General features: G+C 37.5%; 1 protein-coding gene across 1 annotated transcript in view; it reads left to right on the top strand.

The window, feature by feature from the left end:
- Nucleotides 1-20,229, top strand: part of OEP80 (outer envelope protein of 80 kDa) — a 398,126-nt gene that overhangs the window by 308,546 nt on the left and 69,351 nt on the right. The window contains exon 14 of the mRNA XM_089439267.1: nucleotides 15,170-15,317. Within this exon, the coding sequence (XP_089295393.1) occupies nucleotides 15,170-15,317 (148 nt within the window). The remainder of the gene's footprint in view (nucleotides 1-15,169; nucleotides 15,318-20,229) is intronic.

The raw sequence follows: 20,229 nt of genomic DNA on the forward strand, positions 1-20,229 counted from the left end.
CCTTTCCTCTTGACAGGAAAACCCACAAGAATTCTTCTCTTCTTATAGAACCTTCAAATGTCGAATTCCAAGACCTAGGACCATGTTGAAGGTTAAAAGATCTCTGCCTAAAACATTATAAGCGAGACCACCCGATCGGGAACTTAGAGAAACTCCTTTTCCGTTGAAACGGTGGTTCCGACTGGTTAAACTATGCCCAGTTACCTTCTCTCTATCTCCACTAGCTTAAAATATGACTTTCACTTACCAATGGAGAAGAGACATGAGATCAATCCTCTTGTTGATCAGGCAAGAAAGTGATCCTTAAGATGATTTGAGGCTCAGCCAAGCCACAACTAAATATTGCCTCTTTGATAAAAGGACTTCTAGGAAAGTATTAATTGATCTAAATATAAACCAGCACTAGAATACAAGCAAAATTATAGAAAACCTAAGACTATCTCGATTAGGAAGATGTAGATCTAACACAACTGAGAGCAAGATAATTAATTGAATTGAGATTTAAACATGTCTGGCTTATAATGAATATCAAGTTAATGAAGTAGTTCAATTAGTTGATATTATGATTACCAAATATATCCTGTTTAGAGATCCTTCAACCAGAATTATTAATCAACAACATTTAGGAAGTAGCTCAAGTAGCTCACAAAAATGATGATGATTAGTAATCCAACAACTTGAATGATTAAACAATAATACAATGAAATAGTTCACATAATATTATTGTTTGTGAAGACAAAATTAAAAGGCCGATCTCTGAGTAAGTAGTTACTCAAAAATCAGAGTTCATCACATAAGAGCAGAGATAAATAACATATAATTGCAATAAATCACTCACATAGACAATAGTGCACAAATATGATTGAAAATCACAAGTCCCTGCTATTATAAAATGAAAGTAGTATTTAAAACAATAGTATCTTGAATACCAATTTATTAAGTTCAATTCCCTTGCTCTAATCTCCAACAGTTCTCTACAACTCATAAACTCTGTCGATAAAACTAGAACTGCAATAGTGCAAGCTCTTCTTAGCATACACAATTTAGAGATGTAAAAGATAAATCTCTCTATTCCTCAGATCTGAGATTAAACTCTTCTCTCCTCTTCAACCCTAAATCTTTATTACATAGTGCTTTTAGAATCCTGAAATGTAGAGTAGAGAAGGCCTTTTTCCACGTTTCAAATGTCCTATTACAGAGCTCAGAGATGGTATTTATACATGTTGGGAATATTAACAATCTCCCTTGATTTTATCAACAGATTGAGCAAATAAAGGTAAAATAGAGTGGAATTATTCCTTTAGATCAAATTCTGGCTGAATATGAATGGCTACGACTTGAGGAGATTTAGCTCACACTCGGATAAGACCATATTCAATTGTTTCAGCAACGATAGCGATTTCCTACCCATTTTAGATCTACTTTGCCACCTGGAGGAGTTCTTTTAGGGATCATTTGTTGGATCTGTTAGTATATTTCATCCTGGAAGCTTCTCTGCCAATACAGGGCCAAAATTAGTCAAAATCGGGGAGAAAAACAAGCCAAAGTATAAGCAAACTATAAAATAAAAAATATGAGCCATGAGACTGAATTAAAACAAATTAAGTGGCTTTTTTTTATTTATTTAAACATTACAGCTATATCGAATAGCGACACGTGGCAACATTTGAGTGGAATCGGAGGCAAGTGGATTTGAAGTAACGCCGATATTGGGAGGCTCCAATATGGAGCGGATACAATTTCTTATTGAACTCTTTAAATCACGTATTGAGTTCAGATATTGGAGGTGTTGTTGCACAGACTGTCTGGGCAGCGCGACAACGCACAGATCGAGGGCTGTCACTCTGATCCCCGATCTATCCGTTTAAGCCGTCTCCCGAGGCTAAGGGGGGTAGACCCTATGGGATAAAGGAAGACCAAATGTGGACCAGTTGGGTTGGGAGACAGAGCAAGGCAATTTAGCACCTGATTGATTTTAGAAGTTAATGTACTAGTGCCTTATGGAGTTAATGATTAAATGATTATTTATTATATGTTGCAGAAATATGAACCTTGTAAAACAATCATTTATCATCAAATAACCCAAGAAAAGATTAATTTTGCCCAATGTGAGATAATCAATAAATGCACAATGCCTTAACAAAATTCCAGCAATTAAAATTCAAAGGATTAAATGCTTTAAATAACCATGCAATTTTAAATGCTAACCAATTACCACTTTTATATAGCTAACTTTTAAATAAACATTTAAGTGCATTTAACTATAGAGAAGTGGAACATAAATACCACAAGAGACACCAAAAAATGAATTTTCAACTTTTTAGTTAAGCTTTTCAATTTTTTTTTTCTTTAAATTTTAGGATTAAAATAAAACAAAACTAAAATCCTAATAAAATTAAAATCTAATCTAAACTTAAGTCTAAATTAAATATAACATAAAGACTAACCCTTTTTTACTTTTTTATTTTTTTAAATTCTAAAATTAAAAGTCAGAATAGAAGAACTAAAATCTAAATAAAGCTAAAATCTATTCTAAACTATGATCCCAAAAAAAATGAAAAGGAACCTTTTTTATTTTTAAACCATTTATGATTTTTTATTTTTTTAATATATATATATATTTTTATTGTTTTATATGAGATAAAGTTCTAAAGCTAAAATTTAGATAGAACTAAAATCTAAATAAAGCTAAAATCTATTCTAAACTATGATCCCAAAAAAAATGAAAAGGAACCTTTTTTATTTTTAAACCATTTATGATTTTTTATTTTTTTAATATATATATATATATATATATATATATATTTTTTTTTTTTTTATTGTTTTATATGAGATAAAGTTCTAAAGCCAAAATTTAGATAGAACAAAACTAAAATTAAAATCTAAACTAAAGCCTAACTATACAAAATCTAAATTAAATATAACTAAACGTAAAGCTAACACCTAAGCTAACCCAACTATATACAAATCAAATAAACATAAAAGGAAATCCAAAATCGAAATTTTTATTTTTGTTGTTGAAATCCTAAGTAAAAAATTATATGAAATCCATTTATATACCTAAAACTAAACCAACATATGTACATCCCAAACCTTAACTATTGCAAGTGAAATAAGTAAAAAAGGTCATGTGCGTATTATGTTTGCAGGCGTAAGGGAATCCGGTGGCCTAAAGGAGCAAGGAGTTTGGACGCGGGCAGGGCAAGGTAGCTGCGGATTAGGCAGGTCGGGAAGCTGAGGTATGCGTGGAAAGGGCGTGGAGATGCAGATTGAGTTTGCATGTGTATTGCGGAAAGCTGGAGAGGGAAATACGCTGAGGCTGGCAGCGTGAGGAGAGGAGGGCGATGGGTCTTACGTGGAATGAGAACTTCAACGGCAGCAAAGAAAGGCTGCGGATGAGGACTTCGGAGATATGACAACGGGTTTGAGGAGCAGTGCAGATGAGGCCGTGTGAGGATGGACGTGGGTAGCAGCACCAAGGATGATGGCAACAATTTTTCGAAAGGGTGAGGAAAAGACGCAGGTGGTGCATAGGCAGTGTATGAAGCAACAAAGATGTAGGTTTGATGTGAGCGTGGAGAATGGATTAAATGGCTGCGGGATGGCAGGCGATGAAGAAGCTGGAGCAGGAATGAGAATGTACGCTGGAGGAGAAGAATGCAGTGATTTGGTAGCGTTAAATGTGAGGAAAATCGAGCAGGGATGAGATGGAGTTGTGTATGGCATCAGTTGAGAATTTTCTGCAAAACACTTCCAAATTCTCCACTCCAGTAAATTTTAAATCACCTTGCTTTAGATTTGCCCAATGGAAACCCTGATCAAATTGCCTGATGGAAAACCCTGAAGAATTTTCAAAATTTGTACCTACAACTTGCAATGGCAAAAAACAGAACACCCAAAAATAATATATGCAAGGATTAAACCTAAAAAGAAACCCAAAAACTAGCTAAACAATTACAATATTTACAGTTTAAAGGCTCTGAATAGCCAAATTTGCCAGTATTCCACAGAAATATTTTCAGAATTTTAGATTTACTATGAGATGCTTCAAAAAACCTCATGAATTCAGAAGAAAAACTCGAATGATAAGCCCGGGATCGAAACTGGCTGGGCTCTTCAGGTAATGCAATCTGGGAGTTGGCTGGTTCAGCTGAGAACTTCCTCGAACACTCGGTAATCTCAAAAAAAATATTTCCTGCACAGCTTAAATCAACCATTAACGAAGAAGGAGAAAACGATACTAAAATCCAAATGTAATGGAGATACCTGCCATCATATCTAGAAATTTAACTACCATTCAAACCCTAGCGACTAAACAAGGTATCAATGTTTAAAATCACTCTTCATCAAGCTATCATCACTGGCTGAAAATAAAGTTATGTAGAAAAATAAAACATCTTACAGCAATTCCAGAAGAGTAACACCAACAAGATTTCAACCCCAAAGTCTTTCTTTATTGCACAAAAAATGACTACAAGAGAGCTTTCTTTAGCACAAGACTCACAGATCAAATGATTTCAAATGACCCCTGACACCCTATTTAAAGGAAAATTTCCCAACGGCTAGTTTGAGTGATCCATGTCAAATTGATCTCGACTGTCAATGATGATCAAAATCTCTTTTAATCTCATTCGTCGAAATTTTAATATATTAAAAAATTAAAATCCTGCATTTATTTACTCAAAACTTTGACTTATTATTATTTTATTTTATTTTTCAAATTTTTATTTATTTTTAAATTTTATTCTATTTTATTTTTTATTATTTTTACTTTTTATTATATTAACTGTGTTATTTTTTAATTTTATTATTTTTTATTATTTTTACTGGACCCTCGAACTTAGCCTTTGGGAAAAAACACCTAGGACCTAGGACTTATGAGGGGATTAACACATTTTCTAACCCTCAAGAGCAGTGTTACTTGGGAGCGGAGCGAAAGCAGGGAGCGGGAGCAAAAACGGGAGTGGGAGCGACATTTTCAGAAGCTCCCTGTTTGGGAGCGAATCCCGGAGCGTTTTATATATATATATATATTTTGATACATATATGTCAACAAAAACATGTAGAATAATGAATTAGATATAAAAAAACATAGATTGAACCATATAACAACAATCATCTAGAAGTTATAATCTTGATCAACCACGTCCACAAGTTAGTAACATAGTAACATACGACATATTGAGTCTCATGATTCATCAATCTTAAAGTTTCAAGCTTTCAAAATTCAATATATAACATTTATCATCATTGATCGCCAAAGTTGTACTTGTAAGCTAAGTGTAACCATTACAAGAAATAATATCTAACATGAAATGAAATGTTATAAATGAAATGAAATGAAACAACTTTCAACTTTCATGAAGCATCATATTCATAATTCATTACCAATGAGTTATAATTTCCAACTTCAAACTTAAACTGTCATATATTGTTTAAAAAAATATCATAATAAATATGAAAGAGTCAATAGTTATAAAAGCTACTAGAAACTAGAAAAGAGAAGTAAATCTATTATCTATTTCTTATGCTTGGGCCTCTTGCCACCATGAGAAATGTCTTATTTTTTAGTCTTGTTGGAAAATCAAGATCTTTGTCATTAATATCACCCTCTAAGCATTAATATCCAGAGGTATCTTTGTCATTATCTTTGTATCTATATAGGGATCTTTGTCATTAATATCACTCTCTAAGCATTAACATAAGATAGAAAAAGCATAACATGTCAAGTCAAGATTTTGTTTGAGTGATGCGTACATTTTTAGGAGGGTCATGACTCATGATAGAGGAGTTTGACAACCAATGTAACTAACGTCAAGGTACATAGAGGGATTGGTGCTCTTGATTAAATACGAGTTCCATACGCTAATACATGACAAAATTCAATGGAAACATTGCAATCCCCCAATCCTGAAATCCTGAAAAATTGATAGGTCTGCTGGATTTTCAATGGAATCTAAAATTCTACTTTCTTTATATGAAATCCAATGAGGCCGGAACCACTCTCAAACATCCTGAGTCATTTCATGGTACTGTTAAAAATTTAAGTAAAAAGATGAAAATGAAGATTAAGGAGAATGTCACTTTTACTTTAATAATTTAACATTACCATGAATAGCATATCAATACTAGGGCCTAGACTTGATCATCAAGCTGCCCCACTCAAAAATTATTTGTTTCTTTAAAAAAAAATTGTATTTCGAACATTACTACAAAAAAAATTGCAAAAAAGGCAAAACGGTCCCGAAAACGCTCTCGAAAAGGCAGGGAGCAAATTTTTTTTTAGGGAGAGCGCTCCTGAAATCGCTCCCTTTTCGGGAGTGATTTCGGAAGCGCGTTCCCAACCCGCTCCCGAGTCACTCCCGCTCGGAGCACGGATTGGGAGCGGGATCAGGGGGTGCGCTCCCCCGCAACACTGCTCAAGACACTTTACATCATGACTTTCTATGTCACACAGTCCGAGTTCGAATTCGAGTTCGACAATGATTAAGTTCGATTCGAATTCGAATTTTCCGATTAGGTTCAAATGAGGTTTGGCATTAGGTTCAAAATCGATCCATAAACACATGAATACAAATTCTTATTAGTAAACATACATGAATAATGTAATCATTCTAACATCTAGTTAAATGTAAACATACACAATAGTAGTTTGCAAAAAGAAATGACATAATTTTCACTCTTCAAAATTTAAATGGATGTCAAATACTAGTAATCTTTTAAAAAATCACATAATCAAAACATGATCAAAATTTAAACATACACATTCCAATACAACTATATTAAGAACTCATTGTAGGACATCTTCAAATTTCAAAATTTTAAATATCATCAAAGTCATCAACACATGGAATTCCATCATTTAGTGAGTCACCATCAATGCTAATATAATAAGGAAGTCAGAAGGACCATTGCCAAGTAGTTATAATCCATAAAATTGTTCTAGGAAATTCAAAAAACATAGATAATCTATACTTAATCAGAATGTTGTGAACATATAATTAACTGTGTGCAAAGATAATCACGTGCCTAATAAAAATAGGCTTGAAACTGTAAATTTGGAGTGTAGTTGAAGGCTTTAACGAAACTTTAGGTTGACAAGGGTCTTTTAACGAAACTTTAGGCTGACAACTCCAAGATCAACCAATTTTGAGATTAATTCCTTTAGGAATCTAACATGAGTGGGACTTGAAATCAATTATATATGCACATAAACAGAATATCCTACAACCTTTTGTACATTATTCAGGTAAATTAAAATTCATGAATTACATAAAAACTTTATATGGATGATCATGGTCACAACTTCTGTAAAATATGTTTTTAGCAGTGCAGTTATAAAAATTCCTCATAAGAAACACATATTTACAACAAAATTTGAACGCTCTGTATATCTTGAGCAAAAAAAAACTTGTTTGTAGCCAGTTTGGTCAATGGATCCATTGACTGATGTGACTGTGTTTCTGTTACTTCTATATGGTTATAAATGGCACCAGCAAGTCAAACAACTGTTTTTTTTGCAAATATGGTTTACAAGTGGCTATAAACTACCTACTGTTGTATAAAAGGATTAAGACTGGCAAAAGATTACTCAGTACAATTGAAAGGGAAGCCATGAAACGTTGAATACACGACAAACCCTAAATCGAACCTTAAAAAATTCATTTAAATTCGCGTTCAGGTTCGTTGAAGTTCGTTCAGGTTCGACTTTAGGTTCGAATTTCAAATTCGGCGAACCTGAACGAATTTCATTTTTTTTTTTTTCAGGTTCGTCGAATTTCAAACGTGAACCTTCAGGTTCACTGAACCCTGTGACATAGATGACTTTTACAATTTTACATCTCAAGGGGGAAAACCCATTTGACATGGGCCCTCATAGACCACCCAGTTGTGCGACAAATATAATCTAGCAGATCAAGCAATTTGTAATAACCTAACCAAATAGTCAGAATTATTTCCGAATTACTTTTACATAGACTCAAAGCACACTAAGATTCCCTTAAGATTCTAATGACAAAATCCATTTCGGCTTTGGGGTTACGCTGAAGGAAAACTTTGCCGATCATGGATCGGTGAGACAAAAAACCTTCTGGAATGTAGATTATTACTAGAAAATTCAGTTTCCCTAGGCAATTTACATACATGACTCAGATTTGCTAAGATTATTTACAATTTACACATGCAGACTGGGTTTACAACATAACATGATCGGGCTGATGATGACAGTCGAATGGCACGGACATGTCGACCAAGCGCTATTCCTTTTGCGAAAAAGGGGATGTACTGCTATGGGTAGTTGACACGTAGTGGTGAACAAGAGGTAAGTGGATTATCAAAAGTTGGAGGGGTATGTTGAATCACAATGTCAATGGATTGGAATAATTCAATAGGAGATCGGAGTGAGAAGAGATATCGGAGGCCGACGGATCGGGAAATTGGAGATTAGTGACATGATTATCATATTTAAAATGCTGATATTGGAAACTCCGATAACACTATGTGGCAATCCCATGGGGTCAGGCCTTTGTTATTATATTCACAATGGAGTGCTTTTATCACTTTTAGGCTTAAACATTTGAAAAGTCAATCGGGGAATGGTTTAATCGCAATTTATCCTAAGGGGACATGCCACAATGTTCTGGCATATGGCCTCTCCCTTTGGTTTGCGGCTAAATGTAAAAGCATACTACTCATCTGAAAGAAACATTCTCTTCACATCTCACATAGAATTCAAGAGGGATTGAAAAGATATGACGCTGGTGGCAAACCGTGTAATGGCGGGGTGCACCAACTCCTTTTTGTTGGTGAATTTTCTCATCAAGCTAAGCATAGATGCATGATTATATATAAATTTTGTACTGCTTTTTGATAAGTCAATAATATCTTTGACAAAGGAAATTTTTCCTATGTCCTCCAACATCAAATCAATACAATGTGCAGCACAAGGTGTCCAAAATAAAGTAGGATGCCTCTCCATAAACATCTTGCCAACAACAACATAATTTGCAGCATTGTTCGTTATGACTTGGACAACATGTTTTGCAGCGACCTCCAAAATAAACAAATCTAGCAAATCACATAATAAGTTTGCATGTTTGATATGTGAAGATACATCAACAAATTTCATAAACATTGTCCCTTTGGGACAATTAACCAAGATGTTCATAAGGGTTCTCTCCTTTTGGTCGGTCCAACCATCTGACATCACAGTGCATTCTGTTTGTGCCCATGATGCCCTAAACTCCTCCAATCTTTTGGTGCAGTCAACCTTTTCATCTTGAAGAATGCGGCCTCTAAAGTCATCATAAGAAAGGATTTTGTACCTTGGGCCAACAATTGTAATAGCATCAACAACAGGCTGGAAAAATGGATTATTCCTTGCAACGCTGAAAGGAATATCACTCCAAAGGAGAAACTTGCCCAACAACTTGTCAGCTTGTTCTTTCTCCCTTTTTTTAAGCATTGAAGTAATAGATGGTTGTGAACCAGTTGTGGTTCTAGGAACAAAAAATGATGAGGTAGCTACAGGGTTGGTTGTAGACATTGATGCTGAAATAGAACTGATGTCACTTTCATATTCACCTTCTAACGTTCTCCTTGCTAGTTGCTTCTTTAGATCTGCTTTGGCCACTTTGTCTTGCTCTAATTCTTCCAATGATCTAATGGCTCTTCGGATAATTTCCGCACTTGTATTGGTGCAAGGCCCTACCTCATGTCCAAGGATTTGTGCAAGGTGATACTTCAATCTATAAACCCCCCTGACATATGATGCCCACACAACTTGCAAGACAAGTTTGATCTATCAAACCCTCCATCAAGTTCACCAAATTCCCATAGAGGGTCCAATTTCCTTGGCGTATTTGTAACTTGGTTGAACTCGAGTTTTAATGTAAGATGAAGTTTGAAGTTGAAACAATGGCACAATAAAAATTGCAAGTTAAAAAAAAAAAATTACATACATGACACAACACATTGAATTTTTGACCAAAAAAAAACCTCAACTCAATCCAACAATAATAGAAAAAATGCACATTCAAACCCAATAAAAAATGATGCAAAAAAATAGAGCACAAGAAAAAATTAAACTAATAAATCTAATAATCATGTTTTTGCATTTTTGACCAAAATGAACCCTCTCCACTCTATGCAACAAAAATGAAAAAAAAACATCACTAAAATCACTCGAAAATCATTGATAATCAATGAGTTATAGAAACCCAAACAAAAACAAGAAAAAAACCAAAACAAAATGGCCAAATTTGGTGCCCATACCTAGAAACCACAGTTTGCCAAAGAAATTTGGTCCAATCACGAAGCTCTCTTGCTTGGGATGCTAAAATCTCCCGTTTTTCTCCTCCTCTGCCCTAGTAGACACTTTCCTCTCTTCCTTAGCTCTCAAACAAGTCTGTTGTATGTTAAAAATGAGAAATAAAACTCATCAAATCGCTTATAAAACGTGCTGTCTTCGTGCCCCACAATTTCTTCCGCTCGAATCGCGATTTTTACCAAAAAATCACGATTTTTTCGAAAAAAAAACTTTATAAAAATCGGGCGATAACATCGGCTGATTCAAAAAATTGCGATTTTTGCAACACTGGTTTATAGTATACACTAGTCCATATACATGATTTTCCAAGTCAGCCAATAATTCATGTAGGGTAGCTAACGCAATGTTGCACGAAGCGGGAGCGAAGCAGAAGCGCGAAGCGGAAGCGCGGAGCGCGGAAGCGTCATTTTCCAAAAATCTAGGAAGCGAAGCGTCCGCGGAAGCGTCTGCTATATATATATATATATTTTTATATTTTTTTGCATTTATACTCAAAACAAACATCCCAAATACCAAATTAATTGTAGAAGACATGAAAACATGCATATTTTTGCATAAATCAAGATAGATATGGCATCCATGATTCCATTGTAGTTACTAGTATGTACAACAATCATCTATATTCTAGCTATTACAAACATACATCAAATTTTTAAGCATATTATAAAACATAAAACATTTAAGCATATTATAAAACATAAAACATAGAGCATATTATGATTTATCTAGCAAGTGAGCAACTGTCAACATTTGTCATGTCCAAAATTCAAATAATAATGTTTACAAAATATGTCACTTGGTCACCGCCAAGCCAAAAAGGTTCAAAATTCAAATTCACAAGTCTACAAGTCTAATGAGTAATCTATGACAAAAAGAAGTAGATTGTGAATATATCTACTAATCTCTCCTCCTTCCACCACGAATAGAACGTGATGGCGGGCCTCCACGTGGTGGCAATGAAGAAGATGGTCCCTGTGTAAGTCGTGGCACTGGAACTGATGAAGAAGAACCCCCTGCTGTTGGTGTTGAACCATGGAACCTAGGAACCAAGGGACCAGATGGGGGTGGGGGTGGTGGCATATCAACACGGTCATCATCATCCTAGAATCGCTCAAAAAATTCATGCAAAAAAAAAAACACTAGTTAACAAAAAAATTAAAAACATGAATTAGAGAAATGCTTTATAAGGGAAAATTGGAAAATTCATACCACAATGGACATACCTGGATAAGAGCATCCTCTAATTGCTCTAGTCGCAACACTCCATCCTCCAAATTGGGCTCCTCTGGATTCTTGTCCCAAATCAACAAGTCTTTATTAGACTTTGCATCTTCACAGTAATGGGACAACAATCGCAAGTTGTAATGAACATAAACCAAGCTCTCTGCCCGGTCTAAATTCAACCTGTTCCTTTTAACACTGTGGATGAAAGAATAAGAGCTCCAACACCTCTCTGCAGAAGAAGTGTTTACCACCTGTGATAGCACCCGCAATGCCAAACTCTGTAGAAGTGGAGTACCCCCTCCATGCATGTTCCACCACTCAAGAGCAGAAAAATGCTCTCGATCTTGAATTGCATGCATGCTCCCAAATGGACCAGTGTTGAGCGTATAGTTGCTCACCTGTCTCCGTACCAATGCAGCCTCCTCATCATCAGGGATTGATCTACTCAATGCAGCCATATATTTTTCGTGAACCTCTCTATCTTGGTGTGGTTTTTTCCTGCTTCCCCCCCCAGGTGCTGGTGTTGAAAGCCATGATGGATGATAGTATTTAGGTGTCAAAACATATGCTAATGCATGCAATGGAATATTTAGCATTTCCCATCGGTTTTGCACCTCTACACGAATATAATTGTACAAGGTGGTATCTCTAGGCTCAACAATGTCTTTAATCTGCCCCAACATGCTATCCATTTGCTCATACACCTCCCCAATTACTGGTCGATCTGAATCTGCAAACTTGATCATGTAATAAATTGGTTTGGTGAATTGCAAAACATATTTAACCTGTGACCAAAAGTAACTGTCAAGAACAGTGTCCTTGACTACATTAGCACCATCTGTGTCAGTGTTAATTTCATCCCATGTTTCAGCACACACTAGATTAGTTAAAGCTTGTCTCACCCTCACTAGCCGCCTAAAGGTGAGGTAATAACTAGCAAATCTTGTCTTTGCAATTTTAAGCAATTGCAACTTGGAGTAAGTGCCATAGAAGTAGTTTACCCTTGTATGCCCTGTGATGAATTTAATGAGCTGCTTCCCTTTCCTGTAAACCTCAGCAATCCACCCACAATCTTTGTGTTTCACAATATCATGCATCAAAAGGTTCAATGTGTGAACCAGGCACCCAGACCAAAAGATGTGTGGATGAGTACGCTCAATAATTTTTCCTGCTGCCTTACAATTTGCTGCATTATCTGTGATCACTTGAACCACATTATTCGGACCAACATCTTTGATTGATTTCAATAGGAGATCTGCAATGTTTTGTGCAGTTGCACTGATGGAGGAGGAGTCATGACATGCAATAAATACTGCACCACTAGAAGAAACACCAAGAACATTTATCAAATGTTGGTTTCTAATATTTGTCCACCCATCTGATACAATGGATACCCCATAATCCACCCACTCATGTGTAAAACGTGTCAAAGCTCTTTGAACCTTAGCTTTTTCTCTTTCTAATAACACTGTTCTAGCTTTCTCATAGTTGGGGGCCTTGTATCCTTTTGGGGCTTCATTGATGGCCTTTACCATGTCATGCCAATAGGGAGAGCGAAGCACATTGAATGGTACACCGCAAGCACAAAGAAAACGGACTATCTTTCCATCCACATCATCCCTCCCAGCAACATTAAGGAAATCCCCTATTGTTTTTCTACCTCCAGAGGTTGCAGAAGTACCATGAGGAGATGGGCAACTACCAAATTTAGAGGTTGCACTTGATTCAGAATGAGTTTTTTGTTTCTTGTTTTTTTGTTGTGCAGCCATCTCTATTTGGATGTATTTTCTTCTTTGTTCAGTTGAAATGTTTGGGCAAATTTGTACCCCCACAGAACCCTTTTTTTCATCACTGTCCAACACCCCACAAAGATGCCTCCTCAGACGGGTATATGAACCCGTATATGGTTTTCCTCCATGACAACCATGAGGGCACACAAATTTGTAAGATCCACCACCCTTTCCCCCATCAAGTTTGGTCACATAGTTCCACAAGGGTGTTGATGTACCTTTCCCATCTTGTGCTTCAGTGTCCCCTTCAAGTTCATCCCCTTCCTCTTCAAACCCTTCCTCCTCATCATACATTGGGTCACTACTATTAGGACCAAGTTCATCCCCTTCCTCTTCCCCTCTATTCCTCACCCTTGCCATCATTAAAACCAAGAGTGGAATGATACATAGAAGCCAAAAGAACACCATCTTGGAATATGGATATAGGTGGTGGACAACCTGTAAATAAAGGAGCAAGTAGAAACAATGGGAAAGAGTAGGAGAGGGAGGAGAAAAATACAATTTTTTTTTCAAAAAAACAAGGGAGTTTGGGGTTTGAACTTACCTCTTTAGCTCTTGTAGATGAAGTCCTCCAAGCTCTTGCTCCAAGCTCCTCCTCCTTCTCCTAGCTCCTCCTTCTTCACTCCTCCAAGCTCTCCTCTCTTCTCCTCTCCTTTCCTCTCTTCTCTTCTCCTCTCCTCTCTTCTCTTCTCCAACTCTCATAAACTCAAAGTGAGAAAATGAGAAGAGAATGGGGGCTTTATTCTTTTCTAAACTCACCCTAAACTCACCCTAACCTCACCCTAAACTCACCCTAACCCACCCCCTCATGCTAAGTTAAGTTAACTTTTAAAAGAAATTAAAAAAAATTTAAGTTTCTTTTGCTGCCCGCGCGGAAATTTCCGGAAGCGCTCCGAAGCGCTCGGGTTGCGTGCGCTTCCGGGCCCGAAGCGTGGCGCTTCCGGATGCCCGAAGCGCCCTCCGAAGCGCGGATCCGGGGCAACGCAACCTAATTTCCAGGAATCGTTTTTAAAAACCGGAATCGCGCTTCAGAAAAACCGGAATCGCGCTTCGCCTGGAGGTTCCGGAACGCTTCCGTACGGGACGCGATTCCGGCTTAGGATCCGGGGGGGGGGGCGATTCCTGCAACTATGAGCTAACGCACAATTACTGCTGGGCACCCTGTTACATAAGAGCTTGTTGAACTACTATGGATAGCAGTACACTGTAATTACAAGTGTCTTATAGTTGTCTTTTTATGCACAGTATGGCTGTTTTTAAATGCACAGGGCAGATGCTGCTGCATCAATAGTACATCTGCAGTTCAAATTATACCTCAACGATTCTTAGGTGCATAGTACAGTTGTTATTAAATGCTTTTTTAAATGGGCCATGTGTCAGCCTCTAACAAGTAATATGGTTGTTTATTTTTCTTTTGACTTGTTGTCTATGTTTTCACATGCAATTTTCGTGAAGAGCTAAACAATTTTTACCAAGGAAATTATTTATCTGATAAAGGATCACAAGTAAGTTGTAGGGCTAGTGAGAAAGATTCACTTGTGATGCTGTGCTGTATTGCTTAATTACATTTATTGTCAATTTGTTTGATGCCTAAGTGCACCCGGAGCAGATTCTACTTTTTTTTTTTAAGGTTGATATCTATTATCTTAGATATAGTTATTGGAGTTTTTAATAAAATAGATGCTGAATGTTTTCTCTGAAAAGTTGTATTGTGTGCATTCTTTCTTTGTTCTATTATGATTTGCTGGAATCAATGTTGACAATTCTTAGAGGTATGTGCATTTTGCTTCTGATTTTACTATTCGCTGAGTTTGTTATTTCCTTGTAGTTTTTCTGGTGGGAAAGTAATTGGAGATCTAGCTCCTCATGAGGCATTTGCAATTGGAGGAACTAACAGTGTACGTGGATATGAAGAAGGCGCAGTTGGTTCTGGTAGATCGTGTGCTGTTTCAAGTGTTGAAATTTCAGTCCCCATGGTAAAGACATTCTTGTTTTTGATTGTGAACAGTGATTTTCATTCACATACATCAATGTGAATTCAGACAGTTTGTTACAAATTATGCATGTTTGTTGATTTGTATTAATAAACGTCAAGTGTGCAAATAGGGAAAATTACTTGAAGGTATATAAACTGTAAGCTCTGTGATACTTAGTATCATTATAATTTATAAGACAAAACCTATAAATACTAGGCTCTAAATGGTCATTAGAGTCAAAAAATCATCAAACTATATTCTAGTGAGTATATACCCTGCCATGAATCACGTGTCATGTTTGATGATAAATCATAATCATCAACTTAGGTTGATTCATTGGGAATGTCATGGATTATTCTGTACATCTGCTCTACTTTGCTCTTTTGAGGCTATCCCTGAAGGTTGAACACTTGACCTATCCACTTCTTGCAGGTTAAGCCAATCCAATTCCTTCAAGCCGAAATCGATCTTTTGGTTTATCAATTCTTCTTGTTTGATATCATTGGATAGACTAAAGTTGGGGGATTTTAGGATTCTCCATTGCATATCTGATGAAATCTGTTAAGTATATTTAAGCATAAAAATATGCCTAAATAGTAAATTTGTTTTTTCTTAATGTGAAGTTTGACAGGTCTATTTCCATCCCCAAATGGTCTAGAGTGGGGCTCCCACCTGTATGCACTGATGCAAAATAATTGTCAATGAGTTCATTGGCTTTAATATTTTAACATCAAAAGTTCAGAATTAACATTAAAACCATACCAGGCATAGGCTTTAGAAGCGTTAGAGTTCTTTCTGTTTTATATTATTTATTGATTTTTTCATGTCAAGTTTCATGGGAGGTGTGAACGTCAAAGGTCTGGCCATGCCAGAAGTTGATTCCTATTTTTGCTGATTTCACATTGTGTTTAGAGTGGTTTTGTTTAGAAAACTGATAGGCTAAGCCAGTCGAGTTGACTTGGACAATTCTATGAACACTGATTCTAGTTTCTGTACCATCACATTCTGCTTCTCCTGAGTAGAAGGGACAGGACAAAGCTGCTTCCTTTTTGCACAACTTGGCAAGAATTCATGCTAGAGTAGATGAAGTACCTTAACAAACTCAAGTCAAGGCACTCTATGACTTGATCCTATAACTTACATTGAGTATCCCCACTGCTTGGGGTTGATAACATCAAAAGCTCAAACTGATTCAGTATGGGCCTTGTACCATTCTACATTAGTGGGTCCCAGTACAATAGTGTGTAATGAGTATGAACCCCTACACAATTTGAAGCTCACCTGCAAAATGGTCCAATGGCTTGGTGTGATAGACGTGTTAATTTTAGTTAACAATGGTATGCTCTATGCTTAGCAGAATTTACTTCAATGTTCTTTAGCAGCCAAATAACATTTTCGAATTTCCAATAGCAATCACAATAATCACATTGACAGTAAAACTAGATACAACATGAAACACAGTGCAGAAGACAAGCCAAGACAAGAGGACACCAGATTTGGTGGATACCAGGAAAAACCCTAATGTGGGGAAAACCCTTTGATCAATTCTTCTTATTATTAAATCAAAAGTTGAGCACAGAGAGAGAGTACAAAAGTCAAATTGACTTACCCAATACAAAGTCAAAACAACCCTGTAAATTTCTGTAGTCAACTGCAGTCAAACTTCAGCTCTAACCAGAAAGTCAATGCTGGTAAAAGTAGCAGGGAATCGTCCTCAAAGCAACTCTGTCTTCCTTAGTCAAACTCGGCCTGATCAGGAGGATGAATACAGGCCAAAACGGCTTGGTCAAACTCAGTCAGAGGAGAGAGAAAAGTGCTGTAATTTTCTGCAGTCAAATAGCAGTCAACTCTGAAATCAATGCAGGTCAAGCAGCCCAGAATTTCTTGATTTTTGTGCCCAGCAATGCGGCCTAGAAAAATTGAACATTTGACCCTCAAAACACAGTGAAACTTGGTCAGCAACCCCTTGGTCAACGCTGGTCAAACCTATTTCTGACGTCTGAAATTTCGGCCTGTAATTCTGCAAAGAAAATCTGTCCTCCTAGCCACACATGTGAGCAATGTCACATGGTTCAGGTTCGAGTTTGGGTTCGGCAATGATTAGGTTCGGTTTGAGTTCGAATATTTTGGTGAAGTTCGCTATTAGGTTTGTCTATATATATATTAATTTAAAATGAATTATAGGATAAAATAGTAAGAAATGAACATCAGTAAACATCAAAAATGCTATTATTGACATGGAAACTGCAAGGATAAATTACAGGGTTGAGTTGTGAGTTAAAGTTATGAGTTTTGATCTATGGACTTGGTCAATCGCTATGAGGTTCGATGAGGCTCGTTGAACTTCAAAATGTTTTTAAGGTTCGCCAAAATTTGAACTTGAAGGTTAAAGTTCGACGAACCTTGTGACATAGCGTGTGAGAGAGAGGGGCTGCCCAATAGCTGTACGGACCAATCTGATGAAGGGAGAGAAGAATGTGTGGGTGATGAATGTGCCAAATGAGGTGTGAGGTCTCTTGTAACTGTACAATTCGTTGCCATTAGGCTTCTTGAGCTTACATGATGATGAGGTCGACTTGAACAATTTGCACATGTGTGGGCATAAATTTTGCTTCTGCTTGTCCGAATGAGATGATCTTTATATCAATCTTGGACCTCTCGAAAAGAGTAATCCAATGCAATCATCATCTCCATCAAATAAGTGGTCCCAAGGTGGAATTTGGCCCTAGTTGCCAATTTAAACACTCCCTCTCAACTAGGGAAAATTCCACCTGCCTATACATCTGTGGTCATCATGCCATCCCTGTCGTCATGTACCATCTCTGTCATCTCACCTCTGCTCTGCTGAACCATGAAGTAATAACGAAGAAGAATCGATTGAGAGTGAGTCACAAGACCTTACCACTCTACACTGACAAAAGTTAGTCCAGAGGTAGAACTTCAAATGATCCAAAAGCAGGTTGTCGAACACCATGCATCCTAGACATAGGGAGTACGACAGTACACGATGGGGCCATCGATAGTGCTATGGTTCCTATCCATGTTTCCCAACGCATTGGCCAGATGAGAGGTACTTCCCATGAGTCCCAGACTACATGGGTAGGATGTATGCTGGGGCATCAGCAGGAGAAGGTGAACCAATCATCTCGCTCATATGCCATAGGAGAAGGTGAACCACATCCTATACATATGTCAATCATAGGGGAAGGTGAACTACTCGCCCTACACACCTGTCTAGTAGGGGAAGGTGAACCACTCACCCAACACACATGTCATCGTGGGTTATCATAAGGGAAGGTGAACCACTCACCTTGTACATAACGCACCACATAGGGGAAGGTGAACCGTGCACCCTGTACATAGCGCACCACATAGGGGAAGGTGAACCACTCACCCTATGGTCCCTCATAGCGCTAAGAAGTACCCCAAACCCCCAGGAGCTCCCAGAGCTCAGTGTCCAACTCAAGTGGGACCCTCATGAGAGGTTTTTTCGATGACTCCAAGTCTCTCTTGGAAGGCTAAGAATTTGACCTTCCCCAAAGGCTTTGTGAGGGTATCTACGACCTGCTCATCAATCTTGATGTGTTGGAGCCTTATTGCTCCCCATTGTACCATATCCCGGATAAAGTGGTACCTGATATCAATGTGCTTAGAGTTGTCGTGGAACATGGGATTCTCTGAAAGGCGAATCTCACTCTGGTTGTCGTAGAAGATCACGGTGGTAAACAACACGTGCTCAAATAGCTCACTGAAGAGCTTCCTCAACGAAATCGCTTCACAATAGGCCATACTAGCTGCAATGTATTCGGCCTCGGCAGTGCTTAGTGCAACTGATTTATGATTTCTACTCATCCAAAAAATTGAAGTAGACCCTAATGAAAAGCAACATCCAGACGTTCTCTTATGATCCACCACACTACCAGCCCAGTCAACATCCGTATATCCATGTAGCCTCAAATTCCCGACTGTGTATCTCTGTCCATAATAGATTGGGCCCTGAAGATATCTCAAGGGATTCTTGGCATCAATCCAATGTATTTGATGAGGATTGACCCTAATTGACTCAATGTGTTTACAACGAAGCATATGCCAGACCTCTAAGCCTAAGAAGTAGTGCATCAGTCGTAGGTCCTTCATCTTGAACTTGGAACCCAACTCCCTCTTGCATTGATAAATGAGAGGGTTTGCACCTGTCTGAAAGATATCATCGACATAAAGGACCAGAATGAGAGGCTTGTCATTTTCAACCTTGAAATATAAGTTAGGGTCAAGATCGCTCCTTGTAAATCCTAGTTTCATAAGATAGCTAGTAATTCCCTCATACCAAGTCCTGGGGTCTTGCTTCAACACATAGAGGGATTTCTTCAACCTACATACGTGTGTCCTTTGATCTTTGTACTTCGAATCCCTTAGGTCGTTCCAAATAGACTTCCTTCTTAAGCGAGCCATGCAAGAAAACAATCTTAACATCCATTTGGTGTAAACTCCATCCTTGAGAGGCAACAAGAGAAATAATTGAACGAATAGTGGTATATTGAGCAACTGGTGCAAATATCTCATCATAGTCCACCCCTTTCTTTTGAGAGAAACCTCGAGCAACGAACCTAGCGTTGTATTTTTTAGCACTCCTACCCTCTCCATCTTTGATTTTGTAAAGCCATTTAGATGTGACCACAAACTTGTCCCAGGGTCTAGGAACCACATCCCAGACATCATTCTTCATGATGGATTCGTACGCCTCATTCATTGCATCCTTCCATACTTGGTGTTTCACGACTTCTTCAAACGTACAGGGCTCATATTGAACAATGGTACTCATATCAACAAGGTATCCTTAATACTTAGTGGGCTTCTTACATTCACGAAATGCCCCTCTTGGAGCAATATGCATTTCAACATCTTCAAGAGTGTC

Source organism: Pinus tabuliformis, chromosome 9, assembly GCF_031772625.1.
Source record: "Pinus tabuliformis cultivar Carrire ecotype Pingquan chromosome 9, CPIR1, whole genome shotgun sequence".
NCBI lineage: Eukaryota > Viridiplantae > Streptophyta > Pinopsida > Pinales > Pinaceae > Pinus > Pinus tabuliformis.